This window comes from Delphinus delphis, chromosome 1 (genome assembly GCF_949987515.2).
Source record: "Delphinus delphis chromosome 1, mDelDel1.2, whole genome shotgun sequence".
Taxonomy (NCBI): domain Eukaryota; kingdom Metazoa; phylum Chordata; class Mammalia; order Artiodactyla; family Delphinidae; genus Delphinus; species Delphinus delphis.
In genome coordinates, this window is record NC_082683.1 from 98,371,440 (window position 1) to 98,392,530 (window position 21,091).

Below are 21,091 nucleotides of genomic sequence, written 5' to 3' on the forward strand. Positions count from 1 at the left end.
TCATTTTGGATGATCTGTCCTGTGGTGAAAGTGGGGTGTTAAAGTCCCCTGCTATGATTGTGTAACTGTCAATTTCCCCATTTATGGCTGTTAGCATTTGCCTTATGTGTTGAGGTACTTCCTATGTTGGGCACATAATTATTTACAATTGTTATATTTTCTTCTTGGATTGATCCCTTGATCATTATGTAGTGTCCTTCTTTGTCTCTTGTAATAGTCTTTATTTTAAAGTCTATTTTGTCTGATGTGAGAATTGCTACTTCAGCTTTCTTTTGATTTCCATTGCATGGAATATGTTTTTCATCTCCTCACTTTCAGTCTGTATGTGTCCCTAGGTCTGAAGTGGATCTCTTGTAGATGGCATATATACGGGTCTTGTTTTTGTATCCATTCAGCCAGTCTTTGTCTTCTGGTTGGAGCATTTAATCCATTTACATTTAAGGTAGTTATCGCTATGTATGTTCCCATTACCATTTTCTTGTTTTGGGTTTGTTATTGTAGGTCTTTTACTTCTCTTCTGTTTCCTGCCTAGAGAAGTTCCTTTAGCATTTGTTGTAAAGCTGGTTTGGTGGTCCTGAATTCTCTTAGCTTTTGCTTGTCTGTAAAGGTTTTAGTTTCTCTGTTGAATCTGATTGAGATCCTTGCTGGGTAGAGTAGTCTTGGTTGTAGTTTTTTCCCTTTCATCGCTTTAAATATGTCCTGCCACTCCCTTCTGGCTTGCAGAATTTCTGCTGAAAGATCAGCTGTTAATCTTATGGGGATTCCCTTGTATGTTATTTGTTGCTTTTCCCTTGCTCCTTTTAATATTTTTACTTTGTATTTATTTTTTGATATTGTGTGTCTTGGCATGTTTCTCCTTGGATTTATCCTGTATGGGACTCTATGTGATTCCTGGACTTGACTATTTCCTTTCCCATGTTAGGGAAGTTTTCAACTATAATCTCTTCAAATATTTTCTCAGTCCCTTTCTTTTTCTCTTCTTCTTCTGGGACCCCTATAATTCAAATGTTCTTGCATTTAATGTTGTCCCAGAGGTCTCTGAGACTGTCCTTAATTCTTATCATTATTTTTTTTTTATTCTGCTCTGTGGTAGTTTTTTCCATTATTTTATCTTCCAGGTCACTTATCCGTTCTTCTGCCTCAGTTATTCTGCTATTGATTCCTCCTAGAGAATTTTAAATTTCATTTATTGTGTTTTGCATCATTCTTTGTTTGCTCTTTAGTTCTAGGTTCTTGTTAAACGTTTCTTATATTTTCTCCATTCTATTTCCAAGATTTTGGATCATCTTTACTGTCATTACTCTGAATTCTTTTTCAGGTAGACTGCCTATTTCCTCTTCATTTGTTTGGTCTGGTGGGTTTTTACCTTGCTCCTTCATCTGCTGCATATTTCTGTCTTCTCATTTTGATTAACTTACCTTTGGGGGGTCTCCTTTTCACATGCTGCAGGTTCATATTTGCCGTTGTTTTTGGTGTCTGCCCCCCAGTGGGTAAGGTTGGTTCAGTGGGTTGCGTACGCTTCCTGATGGAGGGGACTGGTGCCTGTGTTCTGGTGGATGAGGCTGGATCTTTTCTTTCTGGTGAGCAGGACTACACCTGGTGGTGTGTTTTGGGGTGTCTGTGGACTTAGTATGACTTTAGGCAGCCTCTCTGCTAATGGGTGGGGTTGTGTTCCTGTCTTGCTATTTGTTGGCATGGGGTGTCCAGCACTGGAGCTTACTGGTCGTCAAGTGGAGCTGGGTTTTAGCATTGAGATGGAGCTCTCTGGGAGAGCCTTTGCTGATTGATATTACATGGGGCCAGGAGGTCTCTGGTGGTCCAGTGCCCTGAACCTGGCTCTCCCACTCAGAGGCTCAGGCCTGACACCTGGCCAGAGCACCAAGACCTTGTCAGCCACACAGCCAGGTACATGGGGAGTTTCTTGACTTTTGGGAAGTCTGAGGTCTTCTGCCAGGGTTCAGTAGGTGTTCCATAGGGGTTGTTCCATATGTAGATGTATTTTTGATGTATTTGTGGGGAGCAAGTTGATCTCCACATCTTACTCCTCCACCATCTTGACAGTCCTCCCTCTCATTATATTTTAAGAGATGTATGGTCCCCTGAATAAAAGAGATTAAGATCTAATGCAGCATTAAAAATTATACTTTCGACTTCTGGCAGCAGCGGCTCGAGTGGCCGAAGCAAGATGCGTCAAAGAGTGGTGGTCATGGTCCTGGAGGTGGAAAGAAGGATGACAAGGATAAGAAAAAGAATTATGAATCTCCTATACCAGCTAGAGTGGGGCAAAAGAAGAAGAGAACAAAGGGACCAGATGCTGCCAGCATACTGCCCCTGGTGACATCTCACACTCAGTGCTGGTTAATATTGAAGTTAGAGAGAATTGAAGACTGTCTTCTCATGGAGGAAGAATTCATTAGAAATCAGGAACAAATGAGGCCTTTAGAAGAAAAGCAAGAGGAGGAAAGATCAAAGGTGGGTGATCTCAGGGGCACCCCAATGTCGGTAGGAATCTTGGAAGAGGTCATTGATGACAATCATGCCATCGTGTCTACGTCTGTGGGCTCAGAACACTATGTAGCATTCTTTCATTTGTAGACAAGGATATGCTGGAACCGGGCTGCTCGGTCCTGCTCAGCCACAGGTGCATGCTGTGATAGGGGTGCTGATGGATGACACAGATCCCTTGATCACAGTGATGAAGGTGGAAAAGGCCCCCCAGGAGACCTATGCTGATATTGGAGCATTGGACAGCCAAATCCAGGAAATTAAGGAATCTGTGGAACTTCCACTCACTCATCCTAAATATTATGAAGAGATGGGTATAAAGCCTCCTAAGGGGGTCATTCTGTGTGGTCCACCCAGCACAGGTAAAACCTTCCTAGCCAAAGCAGTAGCAAACCAAAACTCGGCTACTTTCTTGAGAGTGGTTGGCTCTGAACTTATTTAGAAGTTATCTAGGCAATGGGCCCAATCTTGTTCGGGAACTGCTTTGAGTTGCTGAAGAACATGCACCATCCATTGTGTTTATTGATGAAATTGATGCTATTGGGTCAGAAAGGTATGACTCAAATTCTGGTGGTGAGAGAGAAATTCAGCGAACAATGTTGGAGCTGTTGAACCAGTTGGATGGGTTTGATTCAAGGGGAGACATGAAAGTTATCATGGCCACAAACCAAATAGAGACTTTGGACCCAGCACTTACAGACCAGGCCACATTGACAGGAAGATAGAGTTCCCCTTGCCGGATGAAAAGACGAAGAAGCGCATCTTTCACATCCACACGAGCAGGATGACACTAACCCTGGATGACTTGATCATGGCTAAAGATGACCTCTCTGATGCCAACATCAAGGCAATCTGTATGGAAGCTGGTCTGATGGCCTTGAGAGAATGTAGGATAAAAGTAACAAATGAAGACTTCAAAAAGTTTAAAGAAAATGTTCTTTATAAAAAACAACAAGGCACCCCTGAGGGACCCTATCTCTAGTGGACCACAGTGGCCTTCCAGGAAAAGGTTGGAAGTGTGTGATCCCTCAGAGGTGTGAGGTTGGGGAAGTTTCCCAGGAGTCCATGTTCCAGCTGATCTTCATTAGCACAGCATCCTGAGTACCTTTTGAGCATGATGTGTAGGACGCCCATCCAGCTCTCTTCATATGTTGGTCGCGTGCAGTGCTCTCTTCCCAATAAAGCGTGCTCTTTCTCAAAAAAAAAAATTATACTTTCAAATTATTATATTCAGAGCATTAATTTGTTCAGGTCTTATTGAATCCCTTACACATTTTCTTCCCCACCTCAAAAAGTTTTTTATTTAGACCCAGTCCAAAATGTATATGTAACTTGTTTCAATCACATACATAGACTAAAATAATAGAACAAAGACAGAAAAACTCAGCACACCTATTTCAGTTTCATTAGGAGTTTTCTCAGGACTCTCTCAAATCTGAATGTTGAAGCAGCTACATTGTTCTGTTTACCCATATTCTTATTCTATCAATAAGCAGTCTGCTAGCTAGAAGTACTACACTTGTAGCTATTTGTACTAAACTTACCATTTTTAGTCTTCAGAAGAATTTATTACACTGTAGTCAAATAATATGGTAACGTGATCCTCTGAACTTATGTAAATAATTGCTTTTATAAATATCTGTGGTTGCAAACTGACCCCAAGGGGAATCTTTTTTTTTTTTTTTACCAGGATGATGAACGTTTTATTAAAAATACAAGGGGAATCTTTGAAACTCATCTGCTTCAAAGTCAGTTTGCTAAATATATATATCGATATTACCTTAAGTGATTATACTAAGTAAATCCTAGATTTCACTAACAGCAAAATAAAATATTGACCTCACTAAAATGATGAGAGTAAGGAGAGGCTAAGACATCAGGAAAGAGGCTGGAAAATATGTTACATGTCTTGGGCTTAAGGCAAAATATAGGATGTAGGAAGAAGAAAGATGTATTAAGTGCTTTTTCCTTCAGATCACTTGCAATCTAAGTAGGTTGAAAGAAAAGACAGAAGAGTGAGAAGTGTTTAATAACAATGCAAGAGATAAATATCAATTGACCACATTATATAATATGTCACATGCCAGTTCAGGATTGATTGCTAAGTAAATAGAATGTTATTGGTTATCCAGGTTCCTGATACCTTTTTAGTGATGTGTTACTTCTGAGTTATCTGGGATTGGTGAATTTCGTTTTGCTTTTAATGGAGATTTACTAGCCTGATCCAATTTTACAGAATCTTAAGTCTGTGGGGTTGAGTTTAAGTCATTGGCTCTAAAACGGGAAAATCTATATTCTAAATTTGGCTATTGAAAAAAATAATTCATATTTATAGTACTTACTCTGTGTCAGGTACTGTAGGAAGCATTTTACATTACTCATTTAATTTTTATAACAAACCTATAGGTAGATTGTTACTGTCATTCTACAGATGAGGAATCTGAGGCACAGAGAAGTTAAGGTTGTTACTAAAGGTAATACAGAAAATAGTAGTGACAGGATATAATCCCAGTTCTGTTAGACTCTAGGGCCCAAACGTATTAAAGAAAATAAACATATAGAAAAGACCAGATCTGAGAATACAGCATTTATGGTTAAGTAGAAGGAGCACTCGGTTTTCAATAATATATTAGACATATTTTTTAAATGATGAAAATTTTCTCTTTTTGCTCCCATGATATATATATATATATTTTTTTTTTTTTTTTTTTTTTGCCGTATGTGGGCCTCTCACTGTTGTGGCCCCTCCCGTTGCAGAGCACAGGCTCCGGACGCGCAGGCTCAGTGGCCATGGCTCACGGGCCTAGCCACTCCGCGGCATGTGGGATCTTCCCGGACCGGGGCACGAACCTGTGTCCCCTGCATCGGCAGGCGGACTCTCAACCACTGCGCCACCAGGGAAGCCCTCCCATGATAAATTTTGTGCCATTTTCCAGAAATTAGTTGAATTCCAATGAGGCTAAATCCTCTTTTATCAATATTATCAAACAGTAAAATCTGGTTTTCTTTCAGCAAGTAAAAAGGAACTTCCAGAACAAAGGTTATACTTGTAATGTTATTATCATCTTTATCCAGAATGGTTGCTTTATTTCTAGTTGTTCAGGCAGCTATTTATAGTTTATTAGGGACTCCAGAGTATAAATGATTTGAAGATTAATAGATTCAAATTGTGTGTAAAAAGGATTCCTTTTAACATGCTTTTGGTAACATTAATAAAAACCATTTTGGAATCACGTTTTTTGTCTTTCTGATCCCTGACATAGAAGTATTCAGATATTTTTAAAGGCATAATGTTTATATTGCTGTTTACTTTTATAAGTATCACTTCAGAATTGGCAATAAATGGCAAAATTGCATCTTCTAATACAGTTCTGGTATCAGCCTGAGTCTTGAAAATAAAACCTTGTACTTAAATATAAGCCCCCATTTAAATGGGCCATAATTCTTCACCTTTACATTTGGAACCACTTTTCATGTTGGTGATTATCATCCAAAGAATAAAGAGACTGATTTCCTATTTTAAGATTGAAATATATATATAATTCATACCATTATCGGGACTTCCCTGGTGGCACAGTGGTTAAGAATCCGCCTGCCAATGCAGGGGACACAGGTTCGATCCCCGGTCCGGGAAGATCCTACATGCTGTGGAGCAACTAAGCCCGTGCGCCACAACTGCTGAGCCCACACACCACAACTACTGAAGCCCGGGCACCAGAGCCTGTGCTCTGCAACAAGTGAAGCCACTGCAATGAGAAGGCCGCGCACCACAGTGAATAGTAGCCCTGGCTTGCTGCAACTACAGAAAGCCCGCACACAGCAACGAAGACCCAATGCAGTCAAAATATATATATATATACACACATATATATATATATATATATATATATATGTATTTATGTATACTATTATCTACATATAATATTATTGAACTATTATTTATGTATATATGATATATACGTGTATGTTATTTATTATAATAAATATATTATTTATTATAGAGAGATGGTGATTGGTTCATATTTCTTTTTGTAGTTTATCATAGCAAAGCTGAAATTTTTGGAGAGCAAACATGGCATATCCAAGGATATTATGTGGTTTTATTTTAAGCTTTCAGTAGTGGTGTGTTTCATTCGGCCTATAACAGTAAAAATAAATGAGTAATAGACGACTAGTATGTTTTGTCTGCTATAGTAATATCTTCTATCATTGAATTTGTCTAACCAGCCAGTTACTTTACTGTTGTCTGAAATAAAGATCATTGTGTTTTCTGACAATGTAGGAATTTCTGTTCAGTTAAATTATATGTTGTCATTGAAGTAAAAATAATGAAATTGCAAGAAATTGATTGATTTTAGCTGTACTCCTGAACTCCTCTCCCCCAAAGTGAAATCCGGATCATTTTAAAGTTCTTATAAAATAGCTGGAATTTCATTAAAATATTAAAACTCAGCCTTGATAGTTTTTAGTACAGGTACTTAGCCTCTAAATTTTGACCTGAAACATAAACGGTAGTGGTAGCATGTCCAGTCATTCACGTTGATAACCAGCCTCCACGATGGCCCCCAGTGGTCCTCCCTCCTGATATTCACACCCTTAAGTAGTCCCTCATCCACCCACATTTACCAGGGTTGGTCTGTGTGATTGCTAGAATACACCAGAAATGATGGTAAGTCACTTCTGAGATTAGGTTATAAGACAGTGGAACTTCCATCTGGATGTGTCTATGTATGTCTGTCTCTCACTCTCTCACATCACTTGCTCTGTTGGAAGCCAGTACATGCAAGGAACCAAGGCCTAGCCCAACAACTAAGCTTGGAAATGGATCCTCCAGCCCTAGTCGTGCCCTCAGATGGCTGCATCCTTGGCCAGCAGCTTGACTGCAACCTCATGAGACACTGAGCCAGAAGCACCCAGCTCAGCCCTCAGCCCCTCCCAGATTCCTGACCCTCAGAAACTGTATGAGATAAAAAATGTTTACTAAGCATTTAAATTGGGGAGTAATTTGTTATGCAGGAATAGATAACCAATGCACACCTCCACTAAAGCTCTTCTTTCATTTGTCAAATCTTAACATCTATTTTTAGTTATTGTTGTTATTATTTGTGCTGTTAAGTGTGTAAATACGTACAATTCACCTGACTGAAGCATTAAGTTGGATGGAAAATACTATGTTCCATCTCCCATTTTCCAATCCAGTGTTTGGTATAATAAATACAGAATTCACTTTTCCCATATTCGGGTCCCTTAACTATTATTTTATACTTAAAATAATTGTTTTATTTTACTTAAATTGTACTTAAAATAATTGTTTTGTGACAAGGAGCCTTTTTTAGATTATTCTGCAGATTCTTTTCATTTATGTGTGAAGCTACCAATTTTGTATAACTTGTAGTTACTATGCAAGTGATAATGGAATTACTGTGAAATACTTCAAGAGAAAACAGACAGCTTAACAACTATTCTCAGAGAAGTCTGAGGCCTCACCAAAGAAGCTCCTCATCCATTACTTGTAACTCTGTGATGCTTATTAATTCTACAGGATAATAACAGTGTGGGTTTTATTTAAAAAGTTATATTTTTAAGGATTAGTTAACTATATCCTGAAACCTGAGAGAGAGAGCTTCTTAGCAGATGCAGCTTCTTAGCATCAAGATCATGAATTGTACTCCCAGCTCTGCTCTCCCATCCCACTTTCTCCATGGTGTTCTGAAAAGGAAAGGTCATAAAAATGCTCAGGTTCACTTTTTCCTTTTTGCCCTACTAAACCAATTTTAGTACCAATAATTGTTTCTTTTCCATAGCTGATCATACAGAAACAGTAATCATGAATAAAAGATGTGACAGAAAAGTGGAATTTCAACTTCTTAAAGAGTTTTTTTTTTTTTTCTTGCTTCCTTTGTCCGTGTTTTTCTAAACGAGGATTTGCCTTAGGACATTAATAGCTACAAATAGATACTTTCAGTGAATCCTGGGTTATCAGTCTCATGTTTTTATACCTGAACTTAAAGAAACAGATGTTCTTAATGAAAAGAAAACATTGATGAGTCCCATGTTCTTTGACATTAATGCTCTTAAATATGTAACTAAAACTTAGCTTTTTTGTCTATTCTTGCCATGATTCTTAAAAACACTAATAAGAATAGCCAATTTTGGAATTGGTCTTGTCTTCCTCTATCCTAAATAGACAAGATTATTTTGAAATTTTACTGAAAATTTCCTTTTAATTTGGACCTAAAAAAAAAGAGGATTCTGTCTTTCAAATCCCTCCCCCCTTCAATCCACATGCTCACATGTGCACACCCACACACACACGCACACTTGTAATAAGGTTAGGAGGATGGTTATCAGTAACTTAAAGGAACAAATGAATTTCACTCTTCAAATGTTTAGTATAAATGTTATCCAAATACTCCAATAATGTCATCACTTAAGACAGTTGTAGTCCAGCCAGAAGTAAGACCACCAGGGCTTCTAACTCTGCTTTGAACATCTGCCAACTGATACCAACACAAATTTGTAACACAAGGCTAATTCCTGAGTCTTGAACTTGGACAGTCTCTTAATGAGGAAGGAGGCATCAAATTTTCAGCACTGAAACATGTCAGAGAAACCCCATGTTTGCTTTATTTTCTTGAGGGTTTTTGTTTTTTAAGCATGGTCACTGAATTGTGTATTTTTCTTTTCAAATGGGTTCCCATTTGTGGGTGGTGGTATCTCCTGATGAAATAATTTTTAAAACTTGAGAAATAATAGTAATTTTCATAACTAGATTTCATTTGAAAGCTTAAATTATATAGTACTTTGCTATGATTTTTGAGAAACTTTCCACAACCCTCTATTAACACTTCATTTTTTTTTTTGTAAAATGTCTCAGGAAACAATTAAATGTCTGTTTAGTAAAGTAATTGTTAATTTCACTCTGTTCACCTGCACGTAATATATGATGCTTATATGAAATAGTACTTCAAGTCTTTCCTAGAAGACATAAGAGGGAAGCCTAAGAATCTCCTTTCACTCTCTTCCTGATCATTCGACCTGACTTGGCGCCCAGGCCCAAAGCCGCAGGCCAGACTCCAAGCACCAGCCCACATTCCCTGCTCAAGTTCCCTTTCATCCCCAAAGCTCACCAAGCCCTGAAGGGGACAGAAAGGAGGATGGAAGACAGCTGAACAGAGGTTAGAAGAGGGGGGTGGAATTTGGCAGCAGGTAGAAGGACTTTGTCTGCACCTCTAGTGGTGAGTGCCTCCACCCTCCTGACCGGCCAAAAATTGAGCGAAGTTCTATGTGGACAAATCACAAACAGTCCTCGATTATAATGTAAAAATATCTTTAGCATCCTTTACTTATCTATAGCCAGCTGGTTAGGTCTCTAAACATATAAACTCTTAAAGGTATTATGCTTACCGTATTTTAGAAATGTAAATGCCATAACACAGAAAAGATGAGATATACCTGTTGGTAATAGAAGCATTCATAAGCTGAGGCAGTAAGTGTGGTGCTTAAGGTCACAGACTCTAGAGCCAGGCTGCCTGGGTTTAAATCCCAATTCTGACAGCTTGCTAGATGAGTAACCTGAAACAAGTCACTTGACCTCTGTAGTAATTTTCTCATCTGCAAAATGGAGATGATAGCACTATCTTATAGGGTTGTAAAATTTAAATAACCTGAACCTAAACACTTAGATCAATGTCTAACTGGTACTTAGCTTTACATAAGTATTTGTTCCCATTAATATGCTATGCCCCTTTTCTGATGTTGTTTCTATACTTAGATGACCCTGTCTGATTTGTAGTCAAAAGGTTACTTCATACTCACACCACTACCTTTGATGTCTAACTACTAGCAGATCCCCTCCTCAGCAGTATTTGAAAGCAAAATGCTTATTTTCCTTTCTTTCCCAGGCCCAACACAGAGATACTTTCATTGAAGAACGCTATGGAAAATACAACATCAGTGATCCTTTAATGGCACTCCAGAGAGACTTTGAAACACTGAAGGAGAAGAACGATGGCGAGAAGCAGCCAGTCTGCACAAACCCGCTCTCGATTCTTAAGGTGGTGATGAAGCAGTGCAAGAACATGCAGGAGCGCATGCTGTCGCAGCTGGCTGCCGCAGAGAGCAGGCACCGCAAGGTGGGTTCACCGCTGACGTGCGCCTGCAGACTCCTGAAATGCCTGACACTTTCCCGTCAGCTGCCCGCTCTCACAGTAACTTAACTGGGAGGTCTCACAGGTGTAAAAAAGCCCCTGAGCTTACCTAAGAGCCAGGAGATAGAAAATGCAGGTTATTCCAAATGTTAAATTTAGGCAGTGTGCCAGACGCATTATTTCAGATGGCATTTCTTCTTGATATGACACTCCAAAACACTTGGTATGTTTTTTCAACTCTTGGTCATCCAAACTTTGGCAACAAACTGGGGCTTGACCAAGCCTTGTAGCTGAACGGAGTGTTCCCTATTTGCTTACTTAAGTGATAAATAGAAAGATTAACAGGTATTTGGGGAATGCTATATCAGAGAGAGAGAGAGAGAGAAAGAATTAGAGAATTTACCTGACTATAAACATACAAGCCAATAGACTATTTCATTTATTTCTAGTTTTGAGTTCCACTGCATTTTACTTCTCATGAAACCATAAACAGTCCCTAGGGTTGTTTACCTTAAAGCTGTTCTACCCTGTTAGGAAAGTGTGTGTGTGTGTGTGTGTGTCTGTGTGTGTGTGTGTGTCTGTGTGTGTGTGTGTTAGGAAGGCAAACCTGTGCTTTCCTCTACCTCATCTCCTTGGAATTCTTCTAGTGCTTGTGATTTCATTCCCCGACTTATCATTTATGGCTCAGATTTGGCCTGGAGAAAATGCTTGACTAGAGTCTGCCTTTTTAAGAACTATTGGTTTAGATTTATATCAACAAGGGGGGACATCAGTGCATTTAGTAGGAAGCATTTTATTCTGAAAAAATTGGGTTAGCAGCTGCAGTTTGATGGACCTTCGTTTACTTTTATGGTTACCTGCTTTAGCGAGCCATCTGCTTAAAATGCATCTGACAAAGTGCTTAAGGGCTTAGGTCTTGCCCATGATTTTTCTTTCCCTTCACAGAGTCCAAACAAAAGGCCAAAGTGGGAGTTCTTAACCACGAATGGGTCTCAGATATTCCATGATCCCCCAGAAAATATACAGAGTGCCAAAAGTTTATGCATTTTGTAGAAAATGAATTTTTTCCCCATATCCTTACTTGAATTCTCAGAGTTCCCCAAGACCCAGAAAAGTTTAACCTCTGGACTAGGCTGAAGTAATCTGAAGACATTTATGCCCCAATTTAAAAGGTGTCAGTGAGACTGAGGTAGTTGCCTAAATTTGGGGGCTTTTACGTAATATTATGAGAAAATCTTCACAACATCCTTGTTTGATAGGCAGGCCTGTTTTCTATTTCATACATGAAGTAACTGAGTTGTACTGAAGGGCTGGCTGGCTGTCATGCCCATTGAAGGTGTAGTGTTGGGATAATTTATGGTTCTAGGTGATTGGGGAGAGGAAGAGTTAAAAAATTCAGAATTCCCTAACACTGTATTTCAGTGTAAGATACTATTAAATATTTTAAAACAGCTGCCTATCTGATCTTAAGTGTTTTATCAAAGTAGAACACTGACTTTGTTAGACATCAAACTAGAGGCTTATAATTAGGGTGCATATAGTCCCAGTTTGCCTGAGAGAATTCCAGTTTAAGCCTGTTGCCTTGGCATAGTTGTTAACAATACCCGCTTTGGCTCTCAGACATGTTAGTGGTTTGAACAGTCAATTATGTGGTTACTCTGCTTATTACGAAAAATAGGGTTCCCTAGTCCACCCCTTCCCATTCTCTCTCCTCCTCAGTATTAGAGACAACCTCTTTTTTCTTTTAACTGTTTATTTTGGCAGCTAACTTCCATATTTCTATTCATATTTTATACACATATTTACTTTCTTTTATTATAGATGTGGATTTCATTATCTTACACGGTGTCCACCTCCCTTCTCTCCACCCCTGCCATCTTCCCAAAACAAACATAATACCCTTTCCTCACCCTCATTCTCTGTCATATCTGTTATTACTAGATCTGGAGCCTGTCACATTCTGTTTCTTTAGAGGATAAACATCTGGTGTATTCCCGGGCAGTAGATGCCTGGCTGAGCATTCTGTGTACAGGAATCAGATTGCAGGGACGAATAACTCTTCTGAAAATACGAACTTGGAGCCAGTGCCCTTGTCTTCCCTCCTACACCTCACCTCCCCGGTGCAGTATCTACCACCTGCAGCTTCCATATGTCCTTGGGGTCCTGCAGCGCACAGCAGCTTCCTCCCCCGTACCAAAGTAGTTACCACTCCTCCAGACACTTGCTTTCTTCAGAATGGCAGTAAAATTTCTCGTCTGCCAAAGTCTCTCTTTTTGACTTTGTGGGGTTTTATTCTTTTCATCCCATTTCTATCATTTTAGACGGCTCTCCGGAGGGAGAGGAGATGATCTACCACCTTTAGCCAAAAGCTGTTCTTTCTATTAAGTTGCCAAAGTTTTCTCTTTTTTTAACCAGTAGGAAATACACCAAAATGTTTTCATTTTTGTATTTAAAAAGGAGTCCCAGAAAGTTTTCTCTCTCCTTTAATAACAGTTGTTAGTGAGGAGAAACAATAGGAAATGGCCATTGGGATGACAGTGCTCTGGCCTAGGGAGGTCTAGGCCAAGGCACCTCTGAAGCATGAGCAGAAGCTACGAAGAAATCCATAGCCATTGGAATATTACGCAGTTGTAGGCAGGATTATGTGGGGAAATGTCCCTTTAAATTTGTATTCTTAAAATTGGGCTTAATCCCTTGACACAAGGATAAGTGGAATGGGGTAGGCAGGTTAATTTAAAAGCCTTGTGGGGCTTCCCTGGTGGCGCGGTGGTTGAGAGTCCGCCTGCCGATGCAGGGGACACGGGTTTGTGCCCCGGTCCAGGAGGATCCCACATGCCGCGGAGCGGCTGGGCCCGTGAGCCATGGACGCTGAGCCTACGTGTCCGGAGCCTGTGCTCTGCGACGGGAGAGGCCACAACAGTGAGAGGCCCGCGTACCGCAAAAAAAGAAAAAAGCCTTGTGAAAAATCTCCACTTAAGATCTCAATAATTGAGCCTTTTCCTATGCAGGATAAAGTCAAGAGAGTCTTTTCTCCTCTTATCTACTGTACACGAAATGCATACATTGATTAAGCAAGGCACAGTTAGGGTGTCACCTATTTGAAATGTTTAATTTTAGGCTTCACTCTCTGGTACCTCCAGTGATTGGAACATCAAGGGAGAGCCTCAGCTTTCAGCTTTCCGTGGTCCTGCCTTGTTTCATCACCTACATCTGTCCCCTAGTCCCACCAAACTTGTATTAATTCTCTGAAACCTTGTCAGCCCCTGCAGCTGATGAGTTGCTCTCTTCTATTTACATGCCACTTCGTGTTACCTCGGATAAGTATGTACCGTATTGTTTCCTAGCACATAGCTTACGTATCTTTCACCCTTCTAGACAGTGTGCTCCTTGATGGCCCTGACTGGGATTTACTTATTTATTTATCTATGGAATGATCTTGGGTGCTTAGAAAGACACTTAGTATTTAATTGTATTCTAAGTGTGACTCCTTGATATTTGAAAATGATTTTTTTTTTTTTAATTCCTTAAAGGTAATCCTAGACCTTGAGGAAGAAAGGCAAAGGCATGCACAGGACACAGCTGAAGGAGATGATGTCACCTACATGCTGGAGAAGGAGAGAGAGCGGCTGACTCAACAGGTAATTAAGGTGGAGGGGCTCAGAGCAGCATTTGCCTAGAGTAGCATTTCTTGAAGATTATTCTGCAGGGTGTAAATTGGTGTTGCTCAAAAAAAGGGGGTTTTGTGGTCAAATAAGTCTGGGAATTACTGGATTAAAGTTAAAGAGGTTTCTAACTCCAATTTGTTAGACCCTTTAGTATGCAGAAGCACGCTGTGAGTCTTCAAGAACAAGATAGGGTATTCTGTGTTTAGCAAATTTATGTTTTCGTAAAATCTTTTAACATAGATCATTCACTATGGGACTGTCATTCCATAGAACACACTTTGGGGAACACTAACTTTGAACTCTCCAACTTTTTTTGACTTAGGACTCCTAGTAAGAAATACATTTTACATCACAACCCAGTATATATACACATATATACATACGCCTGAAACAAAAATCTCATGAAATTATACATAACCCTTACTGCTTATAATACACATTGATATTTTCACTTCTATTTCATTTTCTTTTATTTCTGATCACGGCTTACTAAATGGTTTTGCCGTCCATGAATGAGTCTCAGAGTTTGAAAAACACTGACTAAAAGGGTTCCTTCGACCCTTTCCCTCTCACTCTGTGCCTTAAATAGGGTTGGGATGATGATTAAAGCAGATGGCATTTGTATAAGAAGAATGATTCAAATGCAGCTACTTAATGTTTGTTTGTTTTTAAGACCAGAGAGAATTATTACGGAAGCTTTAGAAGTTTTCAGCAGCATTCAGCACAACATCTGGTTGATATGCCTTTCTGCTGTTTCAATTGGCTCTGATCCCCTGAACTTTCCATAACATAAAACACAATGATGATTCAGATTCCCACTAATAACCCTGAGACAATAAGAACTAGAAGTGCCTCCTAAATCATCAGAGAAAGATTAAGTCGTAGTGTGTACATTTTTATGTTAGGTGTTCTGATACTTGAATATTTGATGTAAGCACATGGCATACATGGTAATCCCATGTGCCAGAAAACAGCTAGCTTGATGCACTCTACTTGATAACAGTTTTTCAGTATCTCTTTGTTTCCTTACTCTAATCAAGATGTGTGGTGGCATTCTTTTGTAGTTGGAATTTGAAAAGTCCCAAGTGAAAAAGTTTGAAAAGGAGCAGAAGAAGCTCTCCAGTCAGCTGGAAGAGGAGCGCTCCCGCCACAAGCAGCTCTCCTCCATGCTGGTGCGCGAGTGCAAGAAGGCCACCAACAAGGCCGCCGAGGAGGGCCAGAAGGCGGGAGAGCTGAGCCTGAAACTAGAGAAGGAGAAGAGCCGGGTGAGCAAGCTGGAGGAAGAGCTGGCTGCTGAGAGGAAGCGGGGCTTGCAGACGGAGGCCCAGGTGGAGAAGCAGTTGTCTGAGTTTGACATTGAGAGGGAACAACTGAGAGCAAAGCTGAACCGAGAAGAGAACCGGACCAGAACTCTGAAAGAAGAGATGGAGAGTTTGAAGAAGATAGTGAAGGACCTAGAGGCTTTGCACCAGCAAAGTAGCCCCAGCGCGCAAGTGAAGAAACCAGTAACCCTGTCTAAAGGCACAGCAACTGAGCCACCTGTGCTAGTGTCCGTATTTTGCCAAACGGAGAGTTTTCAGGCAGAAAGAACCCATGGGAGCAGCACGGCCAAGGTAACAGCCACAGGGCTGCCTGGTCCCACCACTCCTGCTTACTCTTATGCAAAAACCAATGGACATTTTGACCCAGAAATGCAAACTACCAAGGAGCTGATTACAGGCAGCAGTGTAGAAAACCAAGCGCCTCCACGAGAGAAGCCTGTGGGATTGGCCCAAGAGAAAGCAGTAGAGAATGGTGGGTGTCCTGTGGGAATAGAGACTCCAGTCTCAGCGTCTGGTCACCTCCCTTCCAGTGGGAGCTCACTGTCTCCCAGCAGCACTGCCTCTTCCTCTCTCACATCCTCTCCTTGCTCTTCACCAGTACTAACTAAGCGCTTATTGGGGTCATCAGCTAGCAGCCCTGGCTACCAGTCATCCTACCAAGTAGGGATCAACCAGCGGTTCCATGCAGCTCGGCACAAATTTCAGTCCCAAGCAGATCAGGACCAACAAGCTAGTGGTCTACAGAGCCCTCCATCCAGGGATCTATCCCCAACCCTCATAGACAACTCTGCCGCCAAGCAGCTGGCCCGAAACACAGTCACCCAGGTGCTCTCCAGATTCACTAGCCAGCAAGGACCAATCAAGCCCGTGTCTCCCAACAGCTCTCCCTTTGGCACAGACTATCGAAATCTGGCCAACACTGCCAGCCCAAGAGGTGACACCAGCCATTCACCTACTCCAGGCAAAGTGTCTAGTCCTCTGAGCCCCCTGTCTCCAGGGATCAAGTCCCCTACCGTCCCCAGAGCTGAGAGAGGAAACCCTCCACCCATCCCACCCAAGAAACCTGGCCTCACTCCTTCTCCATCTGCTGCCACTCCACTGACCAAACATCATCCCCAGGCATCCTCTTTGACCACCACAGAAGACCTTGCCAGCAGCTGCTCTTCTAATGCTGTCGTAGCCAATGGCAAGGACGTTGAGATACTTTTGCCTACCAGTAGCTAGTCCCTAGGAGGGAGTCTCCACATTTGACATTCCATCAGATTTCATCCAAGAGCTCAGAGTCAAACCATTGAGTCAGATCATGTTATTTATTTTGATAGTAGCTGAAACTATCTGTATAATACATTTAGTGTATTTCACCTTTTTGTATTTTTTAGGTAGAAACTAAGTAGTTTGGATTTTTATGATTCACATCTTTGTGCTAAAGCTAGAAGGGCACCTCAAAGATGTCTAAGCTTTGCAGTCACCATCGTGTTATGATGGAGAAAGCTAACTGAGTACCAGGTGGTGATTTCCTGTCTATCTGGAGACTAGAATCACTCAACACTCATTTTGAATTATGTGGAAGTGGCTCATGCAGACTTTTTATTCCAGATGAACATGTTATAAAAGTGCCTGAAATTAGACTGCCATATGAATGTGATTCTGCAGCAGTAACACAAAATGGATCATTTAACTGCAAAAAATGAGATCCTCTGTGAATTCTGAATGTTAGAAACCAACACTGCTTTTAATCGTCTTTTACTGTTTTTTAATACAAGCTTTGTGTTCAGAAACAAGGCTGCATAAGTAGAATGGGAATCCTAAAGGTGGGTGTGAACTCGCCACAAAGCTGAGCTTTATAGAGCCCTTGAGAAAGCCTCCTGAACATTAAGCAGTTGGGGTGCTGATTTTCTTGTACTTTTGAAAAATTACATCGCTCCCAGTTTCCTGCATAAGTTTTTGAATACAGTGAAATCACATATCCTTCAAAAATATCTTCAGGCATCTACTGTTGCGTAAGGAACTTCTGATTCCGTTTGCTATTACTTGAATAGGAAATGGTTACTCATTCTGTATAAAAGTTTTGCAACAGAATGAGATCTTTATTCTGTAATGAAAAAGCAATAACTTAAAGTTCACTGTCTTTGTAATATTATAAGTCAGAATTATACAGGTTTTAGCAAACTGTTACACTTTTCTCCAAGCTGCCAGCACTCTGTGTCTATCTGTGGAACCAAATTAACTTTTGCCTAAATGGAAGTATACATGCATCTGTATAGATAAACACCCCTTTTACGTGTTTAACATACACACACTTAAACACATAAATAATAGTGTGATTGTATCTTTGGAGTTTGCAATATAGGATAAAGGACGAGTAGAAATGCATGTTAAGATTACCTACCAAAACAACTAGTTATAGCTGGGACCCAGTCAATCACAGGAGGACTCTTGTCCACCAGGAGGGGAAAATTTCAAATGAAATCAGGTCTTCAGCATCAAAAGAAGACAAGGCCAAACCAACCCAGTGTCACAAAACTCAACTGGTCATACAAATGAGTGAAACAGGTCGGTCACTCAAGTGATGTGTGACAGCTGGGAGCAGTGGGAGCTGTAGCAAACTGAAGTGCCCAAGCCCCGTTACAAAGGGCATCCCCTGTTCAGTTTCAGCTGCTTGTTGCCATGCAAGAATGCTAGACCCGGGTTACCAGCTCCTAAAATTTTTATGAAATCCAAATTTTCATGAGAAACATTCTCATTTTTAAATATCAAGAACTGATCCAGAAATACTTAAATACTGCTAGTTAAACACTTCTGCAGCTGGATTTAGCCTGCAAGCTGCCAAGCTGCAGCCTCTTTCATTCTAGAAACTTCGGTCATTTCCATCACAGCAAGTTTGTGAGGACAGAAGCCTCCAGACTTTCCAACCTGTTGGCTAGCACAGCCAACAAACTCCGCAGAGTATAATGACTCCTCTTCTCTTCCAAACAAGACTGTCTGCAACCCAGCTCAGACATGGTGGGTACATGATTTTGTGTCCACAAGGATGAAGAGGCCTTGGTGTCCTCACATACATTTTTCTAGCCAACATCTATCCAGCAGCCACTGACCTGCTATAATTTAAATCTATTTCCTCTTAATCCAACATGAGTTGATGGGGGAAAAGCAAGTGATGGAAATCAAGATAAATGACTATGGAGTATATTGGTGTCTGCACAGCTTATGGTTTGACTAAAGACAATACATCAAAAAGTTCAAATACTATTAATGCCTCAGCGTGTCTACCAAATGACAAAGGGGTTATCTTAAACTTCCCAGAGCAATCATGCATTAAGTTTTATTCCCGTGCATAGTCACATGAACTGGATGATAAAATAGCTGAACTTTCTAAGCAGAAGAGGGGGCTATAATCCCAGAGTGTTATTACCTCTTGCTTTAAATGGTAATCTTACAAATTGCATTGTGCTCTTCTTTTGTTTTGGCATAGATATATAGAGAGAGAGATACTATAAGGAAGTTTATTTCTTAGGAAGTGCACTGAATAATGTATTTCTTTTACAGTGTAATATGGGGGTGGGGAAATGCAAAAGAAATGTGTATTTTTGCTAGTTGCCTATCTTCTGAGATAAATAAGCACAATACTGCAATGGATCCAATAATCCAGTTAGGTATTATAGATTAGTATTTAAGTTTGCTGTAGATTGTGTGTGTGCTAAGTAAAAGTTCTGTGATTCACAATTTTGGTCTTAACCCGTGTTGCAAAAGCTATGTTACTGGTCAACAGATTATAATGCTGTGCAGTGCATAGCACAAGCATTAACTAGTCCTTAACGTGTGTAAAGCCAAATGTACCGTGCAGAAGTCTTCGCCTGTTTCTATAGCAGAGGCTTCATTAAAACAAGTTAAATCCTACCGTCTGGGCAAAAAATAGTCTTGTTTGTACGAAATGAAGAATGTTGCACAACAGGGCCGATTTTGTTGGGGAAGGAGCAGATTGGTGAAGAGGGAGCACTCACTCCTGGCTTTAAAAAAACAAACGAAGTCAGTGACCCATCCAGGTTAGACCCCAAAAGGAGCTGGGACATCGGTTTTCCTTAGAATCTTAGAGCTGGGAGAAGTCTTCACAATAATCCAGTCTGTAATTTTTAAACCATCTGGGGATTCTGGACCTTTTGAGAATCTAAAAACAGCTAGACTCTGTCCCCAGAAAAATGTGTATGCTTATGTGCAAAATTTGGTTGATGGCTTCACGGTGTCCAGAGACCCTGACGCCATTCATGAATCATGTGCTCTAAGAACGCCTGATCTTGTCCAGCCCTCTCATTTTACAAATGACTAATGCATCTCTTGTCTCCTAGTCCAGTGCTGTTGCTGCTACACTGTTAGCAAATGCTAGTGTAGCCAGACAAAAGCACTTGAAAATCCTTTGATGTACAAAAGATGTTCAAACAGTGTGGATGTTTACATATCTAAGTTCCCAGCATTTAAGCCAATTAATGATCATTTCAACAAACACAGGGTATATCCATTTTTTCATAACAGCCTCACTTCAGCAATGCTGCCTTGTCGATTTGTGTGTGTGTGTGTGTGTGTGATTTATAAAGAGCGCTTCTGATGCTTAGCCCTTGAAACAGAACTTCAAATGTCTTTTGAGAAATGCTGCTTCAAAATAGTTTGTGTTTTCATAATGCATCAGAGGTAGGCAATGAGCATTGTTTGTTCCACAGGAGTAATTTTAATTTAATTGATATAAAACTAGTTGAGAAAACTTGAGAGCCTGTCCACCCATCTGCTCACATATCAATGGCCAGTTCATTGGTGCAAGTAAAGGAGGAGAAAGGAGACTGGGGTAGTGATTCTTAAACTTTATTGTGCTTAAGGGAATCCTGCTAAAAATAAGGATTCCTGGGGATTGGGCCTAGGGGCCAGGTGATGCAGGTGGTCTGAGGATCACATTTCGAGAAATAGTGCCTCATAGCCCATACCTGTTCTTTCACAAGAACTTACTTGCCTCTAACCTAAGGAGATGTCTTGAGCTCTAGAATCTGTTTTGCTAGAATGTCAATGATACTCGGAGTCAAGAGTGCCTACTTGGATTCCAAGCACCATGTTAATGATTCCACACACATATTCCCTTACTAATTTGCACAAGGGTGCTGTGAGGTGTTATATCATCCCCAGTGTGCACGTGAGGTAGTTGAAGACCAGATTTGTAGTAGAGACCTTAGTAAGTGACAGGGCCTGAATTGAAAACCCAGTACTTTGCTCTTTCCACTACCTGCTTCCCAAATGAGAATGTCCAGAGTCACTCATGACGCCAGTTCCAGGCCCTTCCCCCTGGAGATTCTGATGAGTAGACCAAGGTGGAGCTCAAGGTAAGTGCCTGGGCTGCTTCTTAGCATGAGGCAGGTTTAAACCTTGCAGGACATCATGCTACTCCACCACCACCCTAACCTAGAGACCT

At 40.6% G+C, this 21,091-nt stretch overlaps 2 protein-coding genes across 2 annotated transcripts in view; one reads left to right on the top strand and one right to left on the bottom strand.

The window, feature by feature from the left end:
- CTTNBP2NL (CTTNBP2 N-terminal like) overlaps window positions 1-19,531 on the top strand; it is a 54,515-nt gene extending 34,984 nt beyond the window's left edge. Inside the window, exons 3-5 of the mRNA XM_060027313.1 lie at window positions 10,410-10,640; window positions 14,186-14,293; window positions 15,385-19,531. Coding sequence (XP_059883296.1) covers window positions 10,410-10,640; window positions 14,186-14,293; window positions 15,385-16,866 — 1,821 coding nt within the window. The 3' untranslated portion in view covers window positions 16,867-19,531. The remainder of the gene's footprint in view (window positions 1-10,409; window positions 10,641-14,185; window positions 14,294-15,384) is intronic.
- Window positions 3,484-21,091, bottom strand: part of ST7L (suppression of tumorigenicity 7 like) — a 150,498-nt gene continuing 132,890 nt past the window's right edge. Inside the window, exon 15 of the mRNA XM_060027326.1 lies at window positions 3,484-3,699. Coding sequence (XP_059883309.1) covers window positions 3,484-3,699 — 216 coding nt within the window. The remainder of the gene's footprint in view (window positions 3,700-21,091) is intronic.